At 40.6% G+C, this 25027-nt stretch overlaps 1 protein-coding gene across 2 annotated transcripts in view; it reads left to right on the top strand.

The window, feature by feature from the left end:
- LOC117600482 (lachesin) overlaps positions 1-25027 on the top strand; it is a 134706-nt gene that overhangs the window by 93702 nt on the left and 15977 nt on the right. For both annotated transcript variants that reach the window (XM_076692758.1, XM_034315986.2), the window contains exons 6-7: positions 14356-14573; positions 15125-15200. In XM_076692758.1, the coding sequence (XP_076548873.1) occupies positions 14356-14573; positions 15125-15200 (294 nt within the window). The remainder of the gene's footprint in view (positions 1-14355; positions 14574-15124; positions 15201-25027) is intronic.

The following is a 25027-nucleotide window of genomic DNA, read 5'->3' as shown; positions in this document are numbered from 1 at the left end:
CGACCCGCTAGATAGTTTCCTGGAAGTTCGTTGACTTTTCTATTAGCTAGTAAATAGAAGCGTTTACTATCTTGGCAAATGGTCTAAGACAGAGGTTCTCAACTTATTTATAAATGCGTACCACCGACACCAAAATTCAAGAATCTTAGGTCAAAATTTTGAGGGTTGCTTTCATTCCTTAAAATCGCGTCTCAGTCGATATAAAGAAAAAATACTTGTCTTTAATTTTTACTTGCTTAATAATTGTACGAAGTTCCATCAAAATTGGAAGGGGACACTTCTGTGCCTTTCCTTGTGAGAGAAGAAAAGTCGGTAGGGCTTGTTCGTTTTATTTTTGACGAGTCGCGTTACTTCGTACCGGAAACGAAGTGGACGATGAGAATTTTCACTGAACCAGCCTGTTTCAAAATCGCGGCACGTAAGAATACTCCATAAGAAAATCCGAGATTTTGCCGTTCGTTGAAGGAAAAAATAGACGAATAAAACCGAGGAAATACGTCGTCGCGTTGAAAAGCGGCTCTCGCTGGCCAGCAATCGGCTTTTTATCAGGATCCCGAGTGCACTAGGGGTCCCTCTGGTCCCTGGCGTTGATGCCCGCGTAAGACACCATAAAATTACCATAGAACGGTGAAGAAGAGCCTTGCTTTCCTTCGCGGATGAACGACGAGGGATCACGTGCCACTATTTTCTTTCTATCCTCGCATTTGCGTCCCTATTTTCTTTTTGCCCTGCTCCCCGGGTCCGAGCGACGGACTTTTCATTTGTTTCTTCAAGCCAACGCGGTCACGTTGCCTCCCGCACAGTTAGAATTTAAACCGAAAGAATTCGTCCCGATGTGACGAGAAGAAGGATTTTTATGATCGTTCCCAGGCGAGACGCGTTTCTTTTGCTTTGCATAGGATTTATTTAAGCTTCCCGCGAAAACGTGAGCTTTGATTTGTGGTTACCGTTTTACATAGAGAAATATCGCGGCGATTTGTTTATAAAGCAGCTTCGGACACAAATGAAATAAAAATACTTTTTCCAAGATTTGTAGGAAACACTTGTCAGAGGATAATCTTCTTTGTTAAATAAGGGAATAAGTCAACGCGTCAGGAACAAGTTGGCGAAAAGAATATCGTGATTGGCCAGCCGTAAATGATACGACGTATGCAGAGAAAATTTCCGGAAACTTTCGTGACAGGACTGTGAGACTGTCTTCTCTGTCTTCCTCGCTGTCCTCCTTGATATATCCAATTTCATTCTGAATCTCTGAGAATAGCTTAGGATTTAGCTTTTCCTACGGTGCACGTTTCTCTCTCTCTCTCTCTCTGGTTGGCTTAAGCTATATATTCTATGTACTTTGCATTTCACCCCTTTTTTCTTTCATCCACCGGCGCATCATTCAACTTTCATGTCGTCCCGGTGTTTAAGCTTATGTATTTTAAACATTTTCCGACGAATCTCGGATTTCCATCAACTTCTTTTCTTTTTATGGTTGTAGAATTCTCATATTTTGCACAAATTGGTCGCGTTTAACGGTAGCTACCGGAGAGCGTGAATTTAATGGCCGGATAGTCGTAATACTTTCGCAATGAATCGAGCTATTCCGGAGTCTGTAAAGCAGCGCGGTTACCAGTCATCCAATGAATCGTAAAGCAAACGACATTTTAATTGTAAAGCTTCCACAAACGCGACCGAGACAATAACGACTTAATACTCTACTCCGCAATCTGGTACCGCGATCTGAAATTTTTGTGACTAGAGGTGTGCGAGGACCGGATCCGACTATCGGAAACTCGACATTTTTTATTTTCTGACCACACCCAACCCTATCCGATCCCAGTATCGAGTACTCGTACACCTCTACTGAACGCACAATATCTGGTGCATCATATGGAGTTAAATTGCAATAACTAAAAGTTATTAAAGAGTAAACTAAACTTCATTTCATAAAGACTAGACCACAAGTTAACAAGGCATAAATCAAGAAGACGTTTCTTTAAACTTTCGAATTAATGCAACCTCCATAAAGCGCACCCTTGACTCCCGACTTTACGGCCTTTGATCGTAGCTACAAAACTGAACAACTGATACGCACGCAGAATGGAAAAGTTGGACTACTTTTCGATCTTACCCTCTACTACAAACCCCCCCCCCCCCCCCCCCCATTGACATCTGTGAGGCTTTAAGAAGGGACGTTTGTTGCGTCGAGTCAGGTGTACTCGTGTGGGTACATTAAAAAAGTTTCATTAGGTTATTTCACGGGGGACATGGTCTGTCAGAAGTCTGCTGGAAAAGGGTGAACACATGTTGGACACGGGGAGAAAACGACATAAATATTTATGCCGCGTTGTTTGGGAGTTTTGCAGGACCGTGAAATTTTTCGTCCGTTACACCTTTTTACGATACTTCTATTTTTATTTCTTTCGAATAAATTGTATTCAGTGTGGGTTACTTAATTTGACCATCTTAAGGTCGTATCGTAAAAATCAAATTTAAAAGTTTAGACACTGCTAGACATAAGATACGGGAAAATATTTTAATTATCGAGTAAAAGATAACGATATAAAATTAGTAAAAAATGAATAATTTCATTATCAATCAGTGTTACGAAATTAGAGTTGATCTTAAAATTTATAAAAATCTTTAGGTTACAAAAAAAAATTATTATTGCGATAAATAACAGAGACAATTCTGGTGATCGAGTTAAGCGACTCACCCTACATATAAATTCAATCTCTGATTTTGTATCATAATCAGTTTATTCGTAAAACTTTAATACGACTGATGAATTGTTTATGCCACCGTTTGATGACGGTGAATAAGTGATGGTAATTCAATTCATTTATATTTAACTATTTCCACAACAAATGCGTTGGAACTGAACGAAATTCGAGCTTCATAAAAAATAACAAAAGTTTTGGAATTTAACAACTGATATCAAATTATAAAGAGTTGATTGCAAGACGATCAAGCAGGAGCAAGGCAATCTTCCAGACTTTTTTCTTTCTCGAAGGAGGAACGCGTTTTTCTGAGAAAAGTACTTCATTTTAAGGAGCCGTTCCGGCTCCTCTTTCGGGCTTCTTTTTATCCAAAGGGCCCGGGCTGCTACGCAATATGCTTACGTAACGAGAAAGCCTGGCAGAGGCATATGCATATAAACAGTTATATTCGTGTCCCTACACCCTTATGACTTTATACCACGACCGCCGTCGAATACGAAATTCCTGGTCGTGCACGGCTTCCTGTATTTCGTGTCGTTTTACCGTCCACGAAATCTTTAGAGCTCGCAAACAGCGGACCAGTATTACCCGTTGGATAAAATGATTTTTCATTTCAACCCTTTCCCACCTTACATTGCGAACATAGAATCAGAATTATTCTATAAAATAATTTAATTAATAACAATTTCATAAAATTCTGAATTTCTATCTGTAGGTGAATTTTTGTTCCATTTCGTCGCGCTTTTTATCACAATCATTCGCTGAAAATCAATTAACTTCTCCAATTATTGCTCAATAATCACGTTACTGTTTTCCACTGATAATGGTGCATTGTTGATCGATTCAATTATCGCACGTGGAGGCACGAAAAATGAAAAAAAGAAAAAAAAAGTGAAACAGAATCAATTCAGAGGTACGCCGACTACGCGGAGCATTTTATTAAAATCCACAAAGAAAATGGGAACAGCTTGCTAAACCAATGCGGTGGAAATTGGAATATCAACAAAAGAATTATTGCTCGACTTCGCGCTGGTATTACTGTTGAATCTTCAGCGTTATTGTTACGTTTCGTCGTTTTAATAACTGACCATTATTATTTTCACTGCGTATTGTGCTTTCCGTCCACGTTCGCATATCTCCTGACTAGGAATGTTTAATTTTTGGAATGGTATAATCGAGCCAAACGCGATACACCAATTATGCGTTTGCCAGGATTGATAGTAGCCTGAGTTATTTCGTGCGAGTAGTCTGATATGCGAATTATCAATAGAGATGCGGCAATATGTGCGTTTGCAGTATCATGGTGTTTTGGAGCATGGTATCGCCGTAATTGAACCGGTTTCCGTTTCAACCGATTACGCGTTACAAATCATCCCTCTGGTTCTCATTAGTTGCTACAAAATTCCGCCGTAAATATTTTATCTTGCGCGTTTCTCGGTAACAAGGGTTGTTTTGACCGCACGAAAACTCGCATATCGGTTAACGAGCGGCATCGTTCGACTCGTTGGAATCCGACGTATTCGAAGAGCATATATGTAGGAAGCGAGAACAGGGACGATTTGTCGTTCGAATCGTCCGGTTAGGTTCGACGAGCGAAATGCAACGCGTGGTCACCGTCGGTACGAGAGGGTATCATCTGCAATTTCCGAAATGTATTACACCGTCTCCCCCGACCCCTCGAATGATCGCCCCAATTTGTCCATTTCCTCGCCCCGATATACGCCTACCCCTGCTTTTATGGTTGCGTTAGCCAAATCGTTTGAAATTTTCTCCATTTCAACCCCGCCGCGATTAGAACGATGAAAACCGTTACGTTCAGAGGGTGGCTTAATCGGTTTAATGGAAATTTTCCAGCGGATGCAAATGGCTGCACCGGAAAATAAAAGATATCAAGGATGTTTTATATTAAAATTCGAACGAAGAAAATTAATTTTGGTTCGAATGCTGTCAGAGACGAATTGATGGATTTAATCCGAAATTTGATAGCAAATGATTTTGTGATTTTTTGAGAAAATAGAGCATACGCAAAAAAAAATGATAACACGTAGGCGCATGTTTAATGGTAATCCGATCGATTTTCCTGATAACGAATGTACATTCTGGCAGAGTCACGGATTTATCAGCGACGAAAGATCCGGGACACGGTTTAATTCGCGAAGCGTTTTAAGGCTGAAAATCCAATCGGCGCGTACAATGGTCACCGTCGACAGATGTCTATCTTCCAATTTCCTGGATGAAAGTTTGCTCGTACGTGTAAGCCAGGCCTTCGCATAAACTGTCGCTGATTCAACGCGTTCCTCGTGATTGACGTTCCATCTGCTTTTCGAAGAATGTCAGCTGTGTAATAACGAGCTTTCATGGACAAATATTACCAATGAAATACCAAAATCCATGGCAAGTTTTGTTATTACCCCTCTTAGAAGAGGGTTTATTTAAAAATATTTTCGTGCAATTTTTAATTAATCTAAATTCATTTCGTACTTCTTCAATCCAGTTGTTAGGGAGATTCGAATAGATTATCCAATTTCTGAATATCAGTAATCATATCCATAAAACGTTCATATAGTAATTTTCCTTAGATTTTAAGCTTTAAATTGATGTATCACAAGTGATATTTTGAGATACTTTTCTGTCATGAATAATTAGAAACAGTAGAATATCTGGAAATCAGTAGTATAGGTCAACGAAAGGTGCGACGACGCACCGGATTTCCATTGTATCACTGAATTACTGTATTCCTCAGAAGTAGAGTTCCAGTTACAAATAGCACCGTTTGCCGAGAGCTGGAGGACACTTAAAGGCATGCTTTCTCACTGTCCCAGAGTAATCTAACAAATTAACATCCCATTTTTCGAAGCTCACTATCTCTACTTTCGTTGCATACTAATGCACTCCGTTGCACTGTGTTACTTTTATTATGATTAGAGTGGATGTTATTCTTCTTTTATGGTGTCTACAATTTTTTTGCGATTGCAAATTTTTATTTCACCCCCTTTTTTTCGTGGACTTACAGATCGAAGGGAAGACACAGTTTAATTCCCGTATCCTCCCCCTATTTCTATCTCTGCTGAACCCCTTCCCCAGTGTCGCTACCCCCTAATCCCAGCCGTCCCGGAGGGCTACTAGCAACCCTCCATAATCAAATCCCACCCTAACCGCTCTACCCTCCCTCTGTGCACCCTCTTCACACGAAAGGAATGTTAATGCGACAATGCCTCTCTTCTGACTCACCTCGCTTTACTGCAACCTGATCTCCTCTCTTTCAGTCTCTCTCTTTCTCAGTTTTTCTATTTTTCTATACGTCTCTCTTCTTCATCATTCTTTCTGGTTCTTGGGTAATCGTTTCTCCGCAGAAGCACCTACTGTGTACCGAAATGAGTTTCTCTCGCTTCGAGCCACCCTTTCCTCTCCTCGTTTCGATTTTTCCCTTTCCATTGTCCTTCATCCCTCGCGATTCCGGCCACGAACTTCTGTCCCTTTTACCGTTTCCTGTTCGACACGATTTTTCGTCTCTTTTAAATTTTTAGATTGAAAAATTAGCGTAATGATCCCTTAATGTCATTAAAATTCGTCTAGCCGATCTCGAAGAGACAATTTTGTGAAAACATAAACGAGCGTGTTTCAATCATCTCGAAAGAAAGCGAAGGACTACTCGAAGCGAGGCGACGCGGTGCGGCGCAGCCCATTACCCGGCCTGTCTCAAAGTCATCCTCGAGAAAGTCCTTCAGAAAGATAGGCAAGTTTGCGGTCTCTTCAAGGTACGCAGTCTCCCTTTGGAAAGCACTCGGGGGTAAGATAGTCTGTCGCGTAATCCCGTCGTTTCAGTTTGAACTTGACGGCCGGTTGGCCTCGGGGTTGTGCGAGGATCAAAGGACACGTGGTTCGTTTCTTCAAAGAAAAATGAACCAGATCGAGAGTAAAAGGGACGATGGATCCTCGGTGATATTAGCATGGAGTCGCGTGGTGAACCAAAGAGAACGAAACGAATCGGACCGGTAGCTCGAGGAGGATCGATTAGACTTCTCCTTTACTCCATTTTTCCTCGATCATGGTGGAGAGAGATGGAAACACCTTAACGGAGTTAACGAAAAGGTACCTAAAGAGCGAATCCTCGGGGATTTCCTCGGGACTCGAGCCGAGAAAATGTCTGATCCCAAAGGAGGAAATGTGTCTTTAAGAGAGAAACGAAAGGGACGAGGGTCGACGCTAGAGAAAGGATAAGAAACGTGAGAAATGTTGAGCAGAAGAATAGGTATCCGATGAGAAACAAAATCTACGTTCCACGGATTAAATTGTATGAATGAATGATTTCGGTAGGATCGGGATCACAATTTGCCACGTGTCGAGGAAACACCAACAGGCAGCTCCGACCAAACTAACTTAACTCCGCGATGAAACTTGACTGGTACAAACTGTCTTACGATTAGTAACGACAGCTGGCGGCAACTTGCTACCGGAACGCGTCTCTACGCATCAATCTCAGCAAGACGGAATAATATGTACCGGAAGGATCAAACTCCTCTCCAAGTGACGTGTTAGGGATAATGAACACGTCTAGAAAACGTTCTATTATTTACACGATGCGCTGTAAATTTGATTTTATATTATTGTTGAGCGGGGTCAAAATGATTCTGAGGTATGCAAAGCTCAGATTTCTATAGCTTTGGAGGGTCACACTTCATCGTCAATCCTCTTCCACCCTCTCCTCGTCCTTTCGACTTCTCCCGCTCTATTCAAGGATCGTTTGACATCCGAGGGAAGGAATACCAACCGAATTACCGTAAATCGAAGCAGGATCCAAACCCGAGACGGTTAAGACCCGGTCTTAGAGCACGCATTACCGGATGCTGAATTCCAAGCCCTGAAAACGAGGTTCACGCCTGATCGCGCGAGAGGACCACGCGTTCGGCACGCTTCCAACGGAGCGTTAAATTGCGCCGAGAATCGTACCCTTACGATCCACTGAATGGCGACGGGTCAAGAAGCGCGGCAAGTGTAATTGTTCGAAGAAATTTCACTATCGAAGAATCTCATATGATATAATCAAAATTATTGATTTTAGATATTTTAATTTTATTTTATCTTTCATGGAAAATAATCATAATCAGTGTGATTCGAAGAAAACGGAAGTCTTCTTTCGAGCGAATCGTCGAAGCTAATCGGTAGAAGGTACTCAGGGTGCATTAACGTCAATTTTCTTTTCCTTCCGGTTCAGCCCTTGAAAAGTTCAAGGTACTCCTAATCAGAGACAGACGACTCTCGTTAGAAATCACAAGACGAGCCGTGGTAATTCGAGCGATCGCGAGCAACAGGGGCAGAGAGAGGAGGAGAGGAGGGCTAATAAAGTGGAAAAGAAGCGAGACTAACCGGGTGTTCGAAAACCGACGAGCCGGTTTCCCTGCGAGCCGTGATAAATCGATTTCCCGGCTAACGAACCGTGAAAAATGGCGGGCAGTCGCACGTGGAAAATGTGTTTCGGCTGATAGCGCTTTCCACGCGTTCTCTCGCGAACCACCTTCACGCCGGTTAATGCAGTTGACCCTATGCAACGCTGTTTTACCCGTTCATCGTTACATTTCATTTAATAAAGGTTTGCGAGCACCCGAAAATATCCGGTTCCCGATAATCGAATCGGGTCGGGAATTATTTTAAAGTTCGTCCCGAACAGCACGGTTCCTTAAATTTCGGAAATCTCTAGTCGGTAAATCCATTGGATCACAAAAATGATCAGAGTTCTTTCGAGATGGACCATTTGCGGAGGAAGGTATTAAGTAAAGGGCAAGGTCAACGATAATGCCGTTATCGCACAGTTGCTAAACAGCTGTTTGCTTATCGTTCCCCGACGTCCATCTCGTTAAACGTAATGGCCGCTGTTTCTGTCCGCGCCAGACAATCTGATCGAGCAAATACCCGCGATTTCCCGTATATGCTCGTAACGGTCGCCCTCGGATTCACGAAATAGCTACTTTTCCTAAAGTCCGCGAATTACGGCTTCCCTCGGGGTCGTGCCCGATTCCCGTGGGAATGCATCAGAGGCGTCGCGCGATAATGCACTTACCCTCGATCCCCGTTCGCCACTGGATCAACATCCGTTTCCCGTTACTGCGCTCTTCTTCACGGCAACTGTTTCGTACATGACGCGTGAATCCTCCAACGATATAGGTATACACTCTGTGTCCTTCTATCAATTCCGTAAAATTTGCAAATTCGTTTGATTTTTATTATACTCGAAAGCTTTGTATCGAAGTTTGAAACTCCGTTTTGGTGCACCGGAATCCTGACTGCGAATTCACTTGAAGGCGGGAAACTATGTATACGCAGAAAGTTAGCGGAGACACGCGAATCAACCTCGAAGCATTTAACTCCGTTGACCAAAACAGGTTTGCAAACTGTTCGTATAAACGTGGATTTCGCAGCACGTGGGTGTGCGTGAGCGAAACTGAACAACGTAATTGCCGAAAATTTAATCGACATTATCCATAGAGTATACCGCCGCGTATTACGCCCACGCAATCCTCTGTACTCCCATTTATCGCGAATCGTATTAACGAAAGTTTCTGTTTATACACTGCGAATACAGATCTATCGTGGACGCGACAGTTTATCGCGTGGCACGGTAATCAATTGCGTGCAATGAATTCCGGATGCGAACAAAATAGTCACGGGAAGAAATTTAGCATCGATGGAAGGATATTTCGCTAGTAATTATGCCGCTGATATATCGTCGCTGAAACAGCAGACGCGTAATACGTTTAGCATAATACGTGACGAGTGAAATCCAATTAAGTGAAAAGAGCTCTTCTTTGTTTATAAACGCCTCTGACAGAGTAATTTTAGGAAATTACTTGATTTTTATTAAATGTACTTTCAAAAATATTTTGGGTAAATTGTATTCATTCCTCTACCATTAATTTGTTATTTTACATTTGACAGATAATTAGGTATATTTACTCATCCATAATCGGTTTGATTAAATAAGTTATTCGTGTCAACAAATGTTTTGATAATCAGTATTATGAAATTATCTCTCTATAAACCGAATTCAATTTATGATATATAAATACATAATCAGTTTGATAATTGTTAGGGGTGTGCGGGTACCCGAGCAAATTTATGTGCTGGCTTTCAGGAACCTACCCGAACCCCAAACAGAAATTTCCGCCCCGAAGTCAACCCCAATTTTCCGCATACTCCTAATAATCATGGAGGATCATCAGAATATCCTTTACTACTTACAAATATTTGGTGTTTTCATAAAATCTAAAGGAAAATTTACGAGACTAGCTGAGTACATAAGTACGAATTATACCGACCGCAAATTTTATGGGGCTGCCGGTTCGGGGGTTAATTTCGTTGTATAACGACTTGCCAGGAGATGTTGCGGTCTGTGTTGCTTGGAACGTTTCCCTTGGCACGCAGAATGTTTAGCAATTATTCTTTTTGTCGTCAGCGTGATTTGCGCGCCGAGAAAATGCGTTTCCATTAGTTGCACGTCAATTTAATATTGTGTAACTGTTCGCGGTTGAATACTAATTAAAGCTACGAAGCAAGAACAAAGTTGAAACTATGTGAGAATTATGAAATATATTTACCTCTTGCAGAATTATAGAATTGCCGTGAATTGAATAAAAATAAATAAGAAAAAAGAAGGAAAAAAATCAGGTTTCGATTGTGTAGCTAGGAGAAAACAGCGCAAACAGCTGCATAGCTTGATTCGTTTCTTCTTTTTCGGTATCGTATGCGAGAGACAGGATAAAATAAGGGGGTTGTTGAAGAGGGTGGACGTCAGGGTGTGGAACATCGAAGCGGTAACGCCCGTCGAAAGGTTTCGTATACCAAGCCTCGTCCTTGCAATAAGGATCCAAGGCATCAGAAACCCTCCACCCCTCTTCAGCTAGCTCGCTGAACCTTTCTCCTCCCTTCTCACTCTCAGACGGAATGTTTTGCATTTTAAGAAGGTGTCGGATATCCTTTGCGCTATCCGAAGACAGCGCCTCCCTCGTCGGCCGGCATCGGGAAACCCGGGATGCTGTAGAAACGATGGAGCAAGAGGTGGAAAGCTTCCCCTGGAATCCAAAGTAATTCACGAGCCTGTATTACGTGCTAGAACACTCTCGCAAGGATGTCCCGGAAAATCAGGCAGCTTCCTTGATGATCCTAGCAATCCCCAACCATGTCGTTTTCTGGTTATGTTTACAAAAACAAATGTTTTTCATTTTTTTTTTTTTTTTTTGTTTCAACAAAACACCAGCCATTTTGTATTAGGAATATCCATGAATCACAAGTGCTATTTTGAAATACTTTTCTGTCGTGAATAATTAAAAATAGTGAAACGTGTTTGAAAATCAGTAGTATAGGTCAATGAAAACTGCGACGAGGCGTTTATTTCTATTATATCACTGAATCAATGTTCAAGGGAGGATGCGACTATTGATTATCAAATAAATTGCAACTCGGCTATTAAAATTCGTCTGTCCGGTAAAGAATAAATACTTATATAATTATATAATTTATTTTCCAGACAGTTCCATAAATAAAACGCTAAAATTGAATGACTAATTGTAAGTAGAAATAATAAAGGCTAACAATGGACTGTTACCACTAAACTGAAATAGCACTATTAAAAGGGATTGGATTTTCATCGAGGATGTCACCATATACATTGATTTAATGATTAAATTTTAATGCAATTCTATCGCATTTTCATTTCAAGGCAATTGCTCTTATATTTTCTGACCTTCAATTATCTACATAATTAGATTTAATAAAATAAATTCAGTTCAATTGATTTCTGTATGAATTCTTGGAAAGAGGTGGCAAAGAACATTCCCTTCGAGAACAGTGGAGGATGGAGAATCTCATGGTCATTCCACAGGAACAGTCGATGGGTAGAGTAGAATTTAATCGAGTCCTTATTTACTGGGGTTCCAGCTCAAAGAAGCCACCAGATGAAACCGATGTGGACTCGTTCGGTAAACTTTGTTTTCTCTACCATTGAAAACCGGAACACGCTGGCCGTACGTTACATTCGTGGAATACCTTGAATTATCACCGGTTACAGATCTCTTCTCTGTTGTCGGGGTAAAAAAGCTCTTCGCAATATTCGATTGGTGAAACAAGATCGGACAAAAAAAGGGGGAGAGGTTGAAAGGGGATGATAGTGGAAACTGTAGGGATTAAAATCTCGTAGCAAAGGCATCTCTAATTGAGGATAAAGGAAGAACACGTTTCGCTACATCGTTCTCTATATTTACACGTGAGATCGTTTGAATATCTTGGGAATTGCCTTGGATAATACGTTCGTGTGAACAATTCCTGAAAGCTGGAACACGAAATTCGTGTTTAATCTGTGCCTCTTCTTTTTCAAATAATCTCGTTTGGACTTCTGCGAACCCACTCGTTACTTACCTTGATTGCCTGAAGGAATGTTATACGTTGCATTTTAACTAGGGACGTGTGGCTACTCGAAAATTTCTTCGAGTACCCGCAATTTCGGGAGCCGAATATCAGCTTGGAACTTGAACTATCCTCGGGACCCGGCCACGGCTCGGGTATCCGTGTACCTCTAAATATTATTCGTTACATTTTAACCCAATACCAATAAAAACAAATGATGCATAAAATAAACTCTCCATCGCGTGACAAAAATCTATGGAAAAAGAAATCTGAGAGGAGATCTACGAGGGGAGTTTATCCAATTTATATCGGATCGGAGAACGTTTGGATATTTCCACATTTTCTCGCAAAATATATAGTGGAAACGCGTTGTTCCTCGGATATACTCGTGTTTCAGTTTCATTCAACAAACAGAAGCATCGCGAAAACAAATTTCCGGGAAATCTAGTGGAACTAGAGCGCCGGCATTTGACTATTAAATTCATTGACACAAACTGCGAAGGATGTATCCTGTTTTGCACATATATAACGAATACGGTATTTCTGAAAAAAGAAGTGTGTTAGACACTTGTTTAGCGTTCGAAGACAGTGGAAAATGAAAGCAATTTTAACAGAGTGGAGAAAATCAATGGAAGCGGTGAGATAAAAAGGAAGAGGGTTCAAAGGAATGCACTTTGTTCTGCGAAGCAATTCAAGGAGGATGTTTATTTAAATTTTCAGGTAATTTACATCCACTTGCCACGCTGTATCACTTTTCTTCTTCCTTTTTTTCCACTTCCATTCCCTGTGTCGAATACGCTCTCGTTTAAATTGTGATATTTGTTTTCACGCCATCAGCACCTTTTCATTGGTATGAATAAATTTTATTACTTTATCTTTATTGAGAGATTCAATTAAAACGAAACGTTTAAGAGGTGACGCAAGGAAATTAAAATATGTCTAATAACATAAATAATTTACCATGTATCTCTCGACATCAAAGATAAGCTTTCACGGTCTCTAAATAAAACATGTTCGGAAGAATCTTAAAGGATCAAGAAAATCAAGCTTCCTGGTCGCTGTTGGAGGCAACGAGATAGGGAGCCCATGTAATTCCCCCTGGAATGAGAAGGGTGAAAGTTGCTTCCTGAAACCATTCGACGGAGAATCTTTATTTAAATTTTAAAGCTCCTTACTATCTACGTGCTTCTGCATCGCTCTTCTTATAGGGTCGATAATAAAATCAGATATTTTTCCTTTACAATATCCAATGTTCGGTGTTACATTTTGCAGTTAAAAAATATTGAAAATTTTCACACGTAATTACAGTCATTTATCGTTCCAGAAGTGACCTAGATTTTTAACTAGAATTTTTTTTTGTTTATTTAAGATTCAATTTTCCACAGCTGCGATTTAATTCGTTCTTGCGACACATACAGATTTTCCGCTGATCGTATGCTATTCGAAACACCAATCGATCACGCGAGGGGTTGTAAAGCAGTAAAAAAATATTGCCCTCTTCCTTTTGTTCCTTTAATTCAAGGAACTTTATCGAATTTCCATAAAATATCGCTGGCATTCGTCTTCATTCTTTACGCGGTAGCAAGCCACGTTCACGACGAAGGTGCACAGTTGTTTTGAAACGAAACGCGGCTTTTAAAGCGCCGTTGTTTCGCCTGCTTGTCTTTAATCGAGCATCTTGACTGTAATTTGCGCTTAATTGGGCCGACATCGAGGACGTAAATCAAAACTCGCGAGATTATTTAGCGCTCGTTAGGAGGAAAAGAGTTTGCCGGAGGAAAACTATGGAACGGAAACTGTTCAAAATTAAGTTTCTTTCGTAAGTTATTTCTTCGTGAATTTATATTTAAGCGAGCGCCCTTCCACCGTTAAATTTTTAACCTTTTATCTGAGAATCTAATTCACCAAAAATGCATTCTGTCAAAGGTATTGTGACGAGTTAATTCGTCATCCCCCCGTTAAAAAGTTAAATAAAAACTCTCATAGGTTAAAAATGGAATATTAAAAAAGGATAGAAATTTTGACACTGTGTATTTTAGTTATTTTACGAAACAGATATATTAGCCCACTTATTCGATGGGTAAACAAATATTTCGATTGAGCCTATCATCGCTTTGTAGAACCGGCGAGGCGTGTGTTCGCCAAACATTGGCCGAGATTTATAGACGAGGAGCAGTTATCGATCGGTGTTCACTGCTTGTATCGCTAGTAATTGGAACATTTATGAGCCAATCAATCACTTTTCTCGTTGCAGTTCCCCCTATGCTCTGGATACCGCATCAATTGGTCGGCGCACCCTTGGGTTACGCCGTCACGTTGGAATGCCACACCGAGGCCCATCCGACTTCTTTGAATTACTGGACCAGAGAAGATGGCGTGATGATTCATGAAAGTAGCAAGTATAAAGCTACCTCAACACCGGAGAAACCTTCTTATAAAACGCACATGACCCTCACTATATACGATCTCCAGGTAAGTCGGTAATTTTCACATATCTCGTTGCGGTTTTTTTTCTTTATGCAAATATCCTCCTGTGTTCTTCCAACTAGAAATATTTTTCATTATCTTCCTTGCACGCTTTATAATTGCTTCTTGACCTCATTAATTGAGAATTATTTATTCTATTTTTTTGTGCCTTGATTAGAAATGGATTTGTTTTAAAAATAAAAATGCAACGTGTAGATAAAACAGAGAATTGTGTATCATTGCGCTTGGGGAAGGAAGCAAGCTCACAGGAAGATAACCTCGTTACACTGTTTAATTTTTTCCCTTGTCACTTGTTTTTTCCTGTACGTTCAACCATCGAGAATAAGTCCCGCACCAATTCTCTATCTTCCTCCGTGTTTCCGGTCCTTGGAAAAAAGTGGAACAAGAAATATGCGCATTAACAGCTTGCCGGTTTCCGGTATTTGTTTTCGCGATTGTTACATTTGTAATCTTTCTGATTTTTCTGTCTGCCTAAATGATGCTATTTTTCAAATCTAAATACACTAATCGAAATATCAAATAATTAAATTTTTCAGGAAGAAGACTACGGAAGCTACAAATGTGTAGCTAAAAATCCCCGTGGTGAGACTGATGGCACCATCCGCTTATACAGTAAGTGTATTTCATTTATTTTTGGTGTCAATCTGATAAAAGCTGACGATTCACCCGGAAAATCGTGCAAACATCCAGATACCTTCAATTTAACCGGACATCTTCTTCCGTGCATCGAGTTTAATGTATGCATATGACATAAAGAGCCGGCGGAGAAATAGCCGGCCACTGTGTAAACTCGCGTGCAACCCGGCTACGAACACGTGCACGGAAACTAGCCAGGGTGATTTCGATGTGCCCGAGACGCGAAGGGTGAGAAGGAAGGGGGGGCGAAAGCGGTCTCTATTAGTATGCATCGGTTTTTCGCATTAGCGACATTCAAATGAACCAAGCGTTTAGCATAAAAGGCTACCGGCAAGAAAAAGGCTCATAAAATCCGACGAAAATTGCCGGGATTCCTCCACGATTACTGATTAACACGTTAGAGAATGTTTCGACCGAGATTACGCGATTTTTTAATTAGAAAATTAAAATTTATCCAAATAATCATTTCGCCAGTTTCAGACAGGATCAAATTAAGATTTCTGGGTCCCGAGGCTCTCAAATCATTGAGGGTTCTTTTGGTTAATATACTTTGTTCAAAAATTGAAATTTATTCTAAATGAAACTGAATAATATTTTAGGACAAATATCGAAGAGATACATATTTTAATAATTTAATGATTTAAACAGTTTCAAATAACAGTTGAGTCGAAAATTTACAAAATTATAGTGGATTTCAATGTTTGGAATTTTTTTAATTATAAAATGACGAAAAATCATTAAATGATTATCATATAATGATGATATGTAAAAATTAAAAAGGCAGGATTTGTTTTGCAACGGAAATAGGATCCAAAATTTGTAAAATTATTAGTTATTAGTCCCCTTTGCCAGTGGAAATCAAACGCGTTTAATTATTCAGCACAGCTTTCGGCGATCGGTTAATTTCTGCTCTCCGACACGTCACGTAATGATACAAAATTGTCGTTACATCGATGATGCTTCAAACTAACCAGTTAGTTAGGTATGTACATTCCTGACTGGTGTTGCCAATGTCGAGTTACTTGTCAAAGACAGTACGCCTTTCCTGGTGATCAAACGTTACCGTTGTTCGCACTGAAACAATGTCGATCGAATCGCTATACGAGCTATTGTTGTTTCCAATATTGATCTGTTTCATATTGACCTTACCGAGCAATAGGCTTAGTTGGAGAAGTAATTAGTACACTGGGGTAATTAGTCCTTTAATTGAATAGAAAGGAGTGATTTAACTGTTCCGTTCTCAAGACTTAATTCAACGATTTCTGTCATTGTACACTTGTTCTGAATGAAGAAAAATTAAACGGCTTTTAACGATAATTCGTTAAAAGCATGAGATGCTTATGTAAAAGTGGTGAGAAAATTTTAAAGAGATTTTAAGACGAGATATTTATTATGAAAGCGTCCAGTGTGAATACGCAAAAATAACTTGCCACGAAGAAAGGGTGGAATAAAATGGGGGTAAATATAGTGGTCTGTTATACCAGAGGGAAATTCTCAGCGTGTTCCCGGGGAAAATTGCTTTCTAATTGGCGAGATTTTTAAAAAGTCACACAATAGCTCAGAGAGTTTTTGCTCCTGGACACGAATATTACTTACTAATTGGTTGCTTTCATGGAACAAAGGGGGATAAAGGTATTATTCCTAACTTCTCCAAACACCGTTCTTGATTATTCCAAATTTCAAACTCTCCGATTCTTTTTTTTTTTTTTTAATCGAATGATTTGTTCGTTCAATTCTCTTTTTTTCATTATCAAAATTCTACCCTGCAACATCCGTCCTCGGTTTCTCGTTTAGATCGATGCAGCTGCTCGCAACATACCAGTACAAAGAGATACCAGGACTCAAAAGGAATTCGAATTCGTTCCCGAGTAAAATAACCTCGCGGTGGTCCAGGGTGGTCCCAAAAGACTCGAACGATACAAGAAAAAGGGACGAAACTCGGAAGGAAGGTAAAAGGAAGAATAGAAAAAGACAAAGCGGAAAGGTTCGAGTGGAGGGAGCCGAAATTAAGTGGTAGAAGTCAGAGATATGTCAGACGAGTTTTATTAAGCGGCATAAAAAAGAGATTTGTAGTCTGACCGAGGGGTGAGATCGTCGGGGTTGCTTCTGCCATGGCCAAGGGTAAGTTTGCTCGATCTTGGTGGGGGATGAACAGATGGAGAAGGGGTTGGACATAGAACAGGAGGTCGTAGAGATATGAATTTATTATTAAGGATCGCCTAAGGGCCAAAGTACCCCTGTTTCTTGATAAGCAACCGTTCCACTCCCTCACAAGGGTGATCCCTCGCTTTCTTTTTTCTTCTGATGCACAACCATCCCTTTCCATCGTACGATGGAAAAGCTGGAGCACGGCTAATTTATTCCATAGTCGAGTCAAACTGCTATTTGTGAGGGTTGTCGGAAGGTAGGTGGGTCGGGTAGGAAGAAAGGGGTGGTACAGGGTGAAGGGACAAAAGTTGCTGGCGTTCCGTGGGTAGCAACAATATCGTATTCATTCGGGTGTTCGCTTCTTCTTCTTCTTCTTCTTCTTCGTCTTCATCCGGTTTTCCTCAGACTTGGAGCTTCCTATACATAATGCAACACTTTTTCCTCTTTACCCTCCCCCCCAATTCAGACGAGAATTTAATTGTCGGTCGTTACGCAGCCTTTCTATAAGCATTTATGACGTTTATTCATCTGCCTCGTTTTTCTTCTGATTAATTGTGCGAAGTTGCGTTTCGAGGATGCTGGAAACTTCACCTGCTAGGGGTTGCTTCTGCGATTCTTCGAAACTTTTCTTTTACTTTCGTTTCACATTATTTTGAGTTAGAAATAATCCCCTTTGAACGTAGAGCCTTTTTTTGTTTTAGGACAAAATTTCATAGCTTCTCTCCGGATTTAATTGACGTTTCAGGAATTGTTTTCTGAACGTTATGAAAAAGATCAAAAACTCGGTACGTGTTCGGTTCCCATCGCGAATTCATCCGTTTGTCTTTGTCCTGACGAGACGGTTTATTAATTCGGAATAGAAGAAGAATGAATCAACCCTCTATGGATTTAATCTCATCATTTGATATTAAAGAAATAATTCTTCGTTATTAAAAATTTCGTATTCTGTTTCCATTTCTAGTCGCGTTTATAGCCCGTATTCGCACAGAGGAATCACACAAACGGTCGACACGATTAATGTCACTTATAATATTGATCAGCGAACGAGGTGGATGGAAACAATACCCTAATCAGTTGAAATCGAGATCCATCGTCAAGGAGTGTTTCGTTTGATGTACTGATACGAACATCCTAATAGGTACGTATTCGCGGTGTATAATGGGTATTAATTACGCGCAATAATTATGCTAATTGAAAGGTGACATCGTGGGAAACGCACTCGCGTTCGTGCTGAACTTTTTCCGAGCTCGTTTTCAAATAATTTAACGCGCGTCGCGATAGAATTATTCAGTCGATCTCGCGGAGGGGGAGGCTTTCGATTAATCGAAGGAAAACACGGGGCGGTTATCGGTCGTTTTAGAAATTTACCGGAAGTTTCGACCGAGATTTTCATTCCGGCAGGAGGATCCCGCTAATGAATTCTTTGCCGCGATGCGCGGCGCAAACAGCTTCCTCCCCGGCGGCTCTTTCGCGGCACGATATCGAAGTTCCCGGCCACGGGGCTTTAATTACGAATTGATCAGGACTTGCCGCAAACTTGCCAGACAGGGACGATGACGTCGGGGCTATCCTCTTTTGTACAGAACTCCGTGGAAGTGTAAAAATTTGTTCTAACTAACAGCACGGGACGAAAGTTTCTGCGGCGAAAACGGTTTTCCAAACTTTCACTCCTCCGACCGTATTATTTAATTATTTACTTTATTATACACCCCGTGGAATTCGTCGCTTCCGTATTATGGACGTTCAGTTTATTAGAGGAAAGGATGGTAATGTGACCTCCTTTAAAATCTGATTCGTAACTTAAACTTTAAATATTTGACTAAAATGTACTGAGTACGTTACAGTTGAGTGGTTTTGGTTTCGGTGGTACGCATTTATAAAAAGGATCTCGTTGCGCTAGTTGTTTTTATTGTAATATGTAAAATCACGATGGAGATACATTATCTATTACCTTTTCCTCTACATATCTAGGAAGCTTTTTAATTCGTTACCGCCTTTATTATACGCGTTTCAACCCTCATTTCAAGATCATACTGATGAATTGATTTGGAATACCAAAGAGGATTGCGTAGTAAATTAATTACTCGCCTCTTTCAGAAGTTTCCCTGGCTTTAACGATGAATCGTTTATAGGGGACAGCGTGTCGCTAATTGGGAAAACTGTCGTTCGAATTGATCCCGATTAGGAGAAATCGGATTTAAGCTTTAATTAAAGCTTAGAACGAAATTTTCATTCTGCCGGAAGAACGATACTCTTCCTTTTTAATTAACTCTCGAATTTTTCAAGGAGTATTCGAATATATGTTTTAAAGAATGTGCATGTACTTTTCATCCGGCACGACTGTTCCTTTCTTCGGCCGGTTTTTCGTGTGTTTAGCGTGCAAATTACACTGGGTACTTTTTTTAATAGGTGCACGCTTCCTCGCGTTTGAATTAATTGCGGACCACGAACACTGCCTTCGTTAGTGCGGCGGAAAGTAAATTCGTTAAATATCTCGTTCTCAAGGCAACCTTGTTGGTCCACCGCAAAATGTACGAGCACCTGTGTTTTTTCTACTCATAGAATTAATGTAAATTGACGCAGACGCTTCGATGGAATATTTCTATTCCTCCAAAGCGCAAAGTGGAAGGACAAAGGTATACCGGAAGCATCCGTCTGGATGGCTCAATAAAGATCAATTCAAGTAATACCCGAAGAGACTCGGTGCATCGTCGGAACAACCGTTCCAGAAAGCGCTAGCTATTTACAAGCCCGTAGCTCGGTGCATCGGTACAAGCCGATAAACCACCCACTGACGTACACAGCTCGTAAATTCAGCGAGCTATTGTCTCGTAAGGGGGGTGAATTCGATATTCTTGCGAGGAAACTGGAGGCAAGAAAAAAGAAAATAAGCTACAAGTTTGCGAAGAAACAGGGTGAAAGTGGAGGAGAATGGAGATGATCTCACGGCGCATTAATTTGAGAGACAATTTCTGGTGGGTCATCGTGGGCCAACTGAAAGTCTTCAGGGGGTTACCAGCAGCTTGAGCAACGACTTTTGAAATCGACTTTTCTGCCAAAGAGACGAGAAGTTTGGCAATTTCCTGGGGCTAATCTGCCGGTCGGTCAGCATTGAGATGCTGCAGAGCTACGGAATACCTTGGTGACCCCACCGCTGCCAGGGGGTACCCAGTGAAACGTGGGTGGACCACTCGGGGTGGTACTATGAATTATACAAGTGATTTCTTCGCTTTTCTCTCGCTCCCCGATCTTCCATCACCTTTCTTCTTTGTTTTATTTTCTATCACTCTCTTTTTAGTCTTTTATACTTCTTTCATATTAGCTACCATTAACAGACACTATTTAAATTTTGAATATAAAATGAAAGATTCATTCTTATTTAAACGAAATTCTGATCGGAGAAAGAAGAAAGTTTTCCAAGTGAGTTTTAATTGAAGCAGATGTAATAACACCTCGACTTTTAATGAACCAGCGGGAAGATTTTATTAAAATCTTCTGGACAGATTAACATTGATTTCGCTTCATTTGCGAAATAAATATTCTCGAAATAATACTATTAAGAATAAGGCTGATTAAAAAATAGAAGTGGAAAGTCGATTCGGGGCGAATAAACAAAAACGGATTTCGATTTTCGGTAGACCCAGAGGATCCATTGAATGGTAAGCCCCATTGTCGGTCTCTCCAAGACTCCTTCGAGGATCTTATGGAAATATTTTCTCCCCCGTGGAGAATCTTCTTTTTAATGGCCGCTTCTCCACCCCCTTTAATCGTATTACCTACCGTACGACAGACATATTTCCATTCGTCGAGCTACTTCGGTGCCAATTGGACCAGCACTGGCTTCACTAAATCTTTTTTCTCTATTCTATCCTTTCCTCGCCAACTTCTGCTGCATTATCAACACCTCGTTCGTATTTCGATTGAAAAATTTCTGTGTATTCTTTAAATAAGCTGTAAAATTTTTGCACTGCAATTCACGATCGGATCAAGTTTTCCGGAATCCCAGAAATATGGTTGATAGACTTGGTTCAATAATTAGTATTTATTCTAAATAAAATAAAATAACAGTCATAAAGAAATGGGGCAACAGTACAAAAAAATTTCATTTCATTTCATTATCATTATAAAAAATTATTAAATGGAAAGTCATCAATTGGATCCGGAATTTGCAAAATTATAGTGGATTTCAAAGTTTGGAATTTCTTACCATAGTAAATGGAAAGCTTATTTTGGAGTCCCTTGGAAAGTAGGGCCCAGGGCTGCATCCCCATTTAGACCTCCTTGCAATTATAACTCTTGTTATTCAGCTGAATGGGCCTTTATCAATGAGCTGTAGACTAATAATCTCAATTTGCATAGAGTTTTACTGACCCAGATTTAATGAGCTTTATGAAGACGTATTCAATTGCTTCTCATTAAAGGGAAGTAATCTCTTTTAGAAAACTTTGAAGAAGCAAGAATATATCATTCTGACTATCAGAATGCTATAAAAATAATAGAACGTGGTTCTTTATCAAAAAGTAATATTTTTTCAAACGTAAAATGATTTAAAAAATGAACGAAACAGTGTTTAAAAGTTGACCATTGGGGTTTAAACGAAACAAGTTTCTTCAGCGATCGATGCAGTTACTCAACTTTCTCAAACGTAATTAATTTTCTTATCCCAGACTCGTTTCTTCCATTGTGTTTAAAATCTCCGGATAAAGAGATCCATAATTATTCTTTGCTTCGCGGAATCAATTGCTTTTCAAATTAACACCCTGTAGCTTTTAAAAGTTCGATCAATTGAATCTTCTTCAGAAATCATTGATTTTTATCTGCTTAATACTTTAACTGCGGGTGTGGTTTATAAACCACATACTAAAATTATAGCCAGAGGCGGGTGTGGTATATAAACAACATGTTATTTTTTGCTAATATCAAATAGCGACTGTGGTTTATATACTACTAAAATAAAAATAAAATAAATACAATAAAAAAAATGTTTTAAAATAGAATATCACTTCAGTAATACAATTTAAAATTAGAGCGGTCAGCTGTGCTAAAAGTATCCGCAGTTAAAAGGTTAATTAAGGAACTTGAGAATTTTCTTTGGCAATTGTTGCTAGTATAACAACCACCAAGTTTCTCTTTCACATTCGAAGTTTTCGTGGATCTTTCCTAGAGAACCAAGTTCGAAACGAGAATTTTCCATGGAAGAGGAATCTCAGATGCACAGGTGAAAGTTACAGCGAGAGAAAGTTGTAATTCATGAAATCCTATGAGAAATTTGTCAGAAACTCTGCGACGATAATTCGTAATTGCCGAAAGCTTGCATGGAATATTCCATAATTTGAAGAAATTTTTATTCGATCGAAGAACAGCTGGCTATTATGAAATCGTCCCGAATAACCTTCTACCTTCGAGGTAATTACTATCCAATCTGGCAAGTATGCAGGGGTTGGAAAGAGTTGCTTGAACTTTGGCAAGTTCTTGAATATCGTGGGACACGCGAAGATAATTCACGGGAAAGTCGGAAAAGAGATAACTTCACTTCTGTTACGTGCGACATGGTTTCGTTTAATTTATCGGAGGAAGAAAGAGGCGAATGACCTGAGGCTACTGCTGTTATTAATCAAAAATTGTATTATATAAACTTTTATCAAAATATATGGAAAAGCTTTCGTATGAAGTTCGACCTTTTTCTGGTGGTTAATCGAATTTCGTCAAACGTATGCAAACAGCGTGACAAAACGTGTTTAACGTTTGATCGATCAATACGGTGTTGTAATAAAAGCGACGAGAACACGAGAAAATTCAGGTCGCCCGATGGTATATGGAGGTCAAAGGTGAGACGTGTAGCAAACTAGGTGGCAGAGCCATCAAGGAAGATCGATGGTAGATTAAGGTGAAGAATTAACCAGTCGATATGGAAATTGACAAGTTATTTCCAGCCACGTGAACGTATTAATACGTGTCGAGCAAGAGGCTGCTTCTATAACAGAGGGGAAAACGAATGGCTTGGGAAGTGGAGGAATCATGCTGGAACTTTCGATCCGCTGGCGTTCCGCTGCCCATCCGCTGGCGATCCACTACCCATCCACTTCTTATCCACTGACATTTTCACGAAGGAAGACGACTGAAATTCGTTTCCGTGAGCGTGTCATCTTAGACAAACGATGCGTCCAAGGATATTTAGCCGATTCTCCGTCAGAGTGTCAGAAATCGCGGCGGAATGACGAGAATACGGGGAGAACGGGGCGGAAACGATGACGTATCAAAGCCAGAGGTGAGACGACGAGGGCATTCCCATAAGGGAGAGCCGGTGACGGGCCGTAAGATTGATTGGAGTCACGGGATGGAAAATTAACGGTCTAGTCTGGCCTGGTCCAGGGTTGGGCGAAAGGTGTACGAAAGCTTCGTCGTCGTCGTCGTCGTCGTCGTCGTCGTCGTCGTCGTCGAGGGGGACGTGACAGCGGCCGCATACTAATTCCACGTCTCTAGAACCAAGTCTCCTCTGGTTGCAACTATTTTAACCTTCCTTAACCATCTATCTTAAAGCTCTGCTGCTGGACGATGGACTTTGATGGAGAAATGGGTGTGTTATCGGTAATGGGCAAATCTTTTCCATTATATCGCCTATCAGTATTACTAATGTTATATTTTCATCCTAAGTTAGAGTTGAGTTAGGTAGAATTTTAGTGGGTATTGTCATAATTATATTGCCCGAGATGTACACAACCTGTGTAAATACACTTCTCTGATAATAAAAATGGTTAGGTTAGATTAGGTTAGCATATGCACGCTGTTCAGCCATATTACAAGCGATCAAACGTTATCTCCATTATTAATTATAAATAACTCGATACGTATCCTTAATAATTTAAGCTTCAACGTGTCCCCTCTTTACCGAATGAGCTAAACAATAGTAGAAACGTTCGAAATCAATGAAGGATGACAAACAGCCATCCTATCTATCCCCGTCACCCTCGTCATACATTATCCCGTGCCGATGCGATGGCAACGACTGCTAATAATCAGCTCGCCCAGCATCCAGCTTCCTGTCACCTTGCAAGCAGAGGCAACCGGTGACACGTTAATAGATCGATGCGCCGTGGGGGTGGCGTGAATAGGGATCTGCGTCGGTAATTATCAAAGAGAGAGAGAGAGAGAGAGAGAGTAGAGGGGATTGCTTCGGGTCCCTGGCAAGAGATATTCGAGTAGCCTCTGATAGAAACACAGCAGGGGAGGAATAGGACCAGCGAGCAACGGCATAGGTCTCGGGCAACAGCGTGTACACCGACGATGTATATCCTTAATTGGATCAAACGACCGACTATCTTCGGCTCGATACGTCAAGCAGAGATTCCGTTACGAGTAATCACAGATACAGAAGGTATACAGGAAAATCAGCAACGAGGCATGCCCATTATTCGCGGCCAACGAAGCTGCCAATTTCCCGGTTGTTCTATTCGTGATTCGATGATGACGTTCGGCCAAATTATTTCCTGCGGATCACGTCGACCATGCAGGTTCCTGGGTTAACGATCCTGGACCTAACCCCTCCTTTCGTGGTATTGCGGGATAGTTGCGAGTGGAAATTATGCCATTCCCGATTGAGACAAAGAGGGTGGGAAATGAGCTCGCTGACGTTCCTGTTTACCACTCCATTCGCC

This window comes from Osmia lignaria, chromosome 15, assembly GCF_051020975.1.
Source record: "Osmia lignaria lignaria isolate PbOS001 chromosome 15, iyOsmLign1, whole genome shotgun sequence".
Lineage (NCBI taxonomy): Eukaryota > Metazoa > Arthropoda > Insecta > Hymenoptera > Megachilidae > Osmia > Osmia lignaria.
The sequence above is the reverse complement of the archived record's forward strand: the minus strand, read 5'-3'. Positions and strand labels throughout refer to the sequence as shown.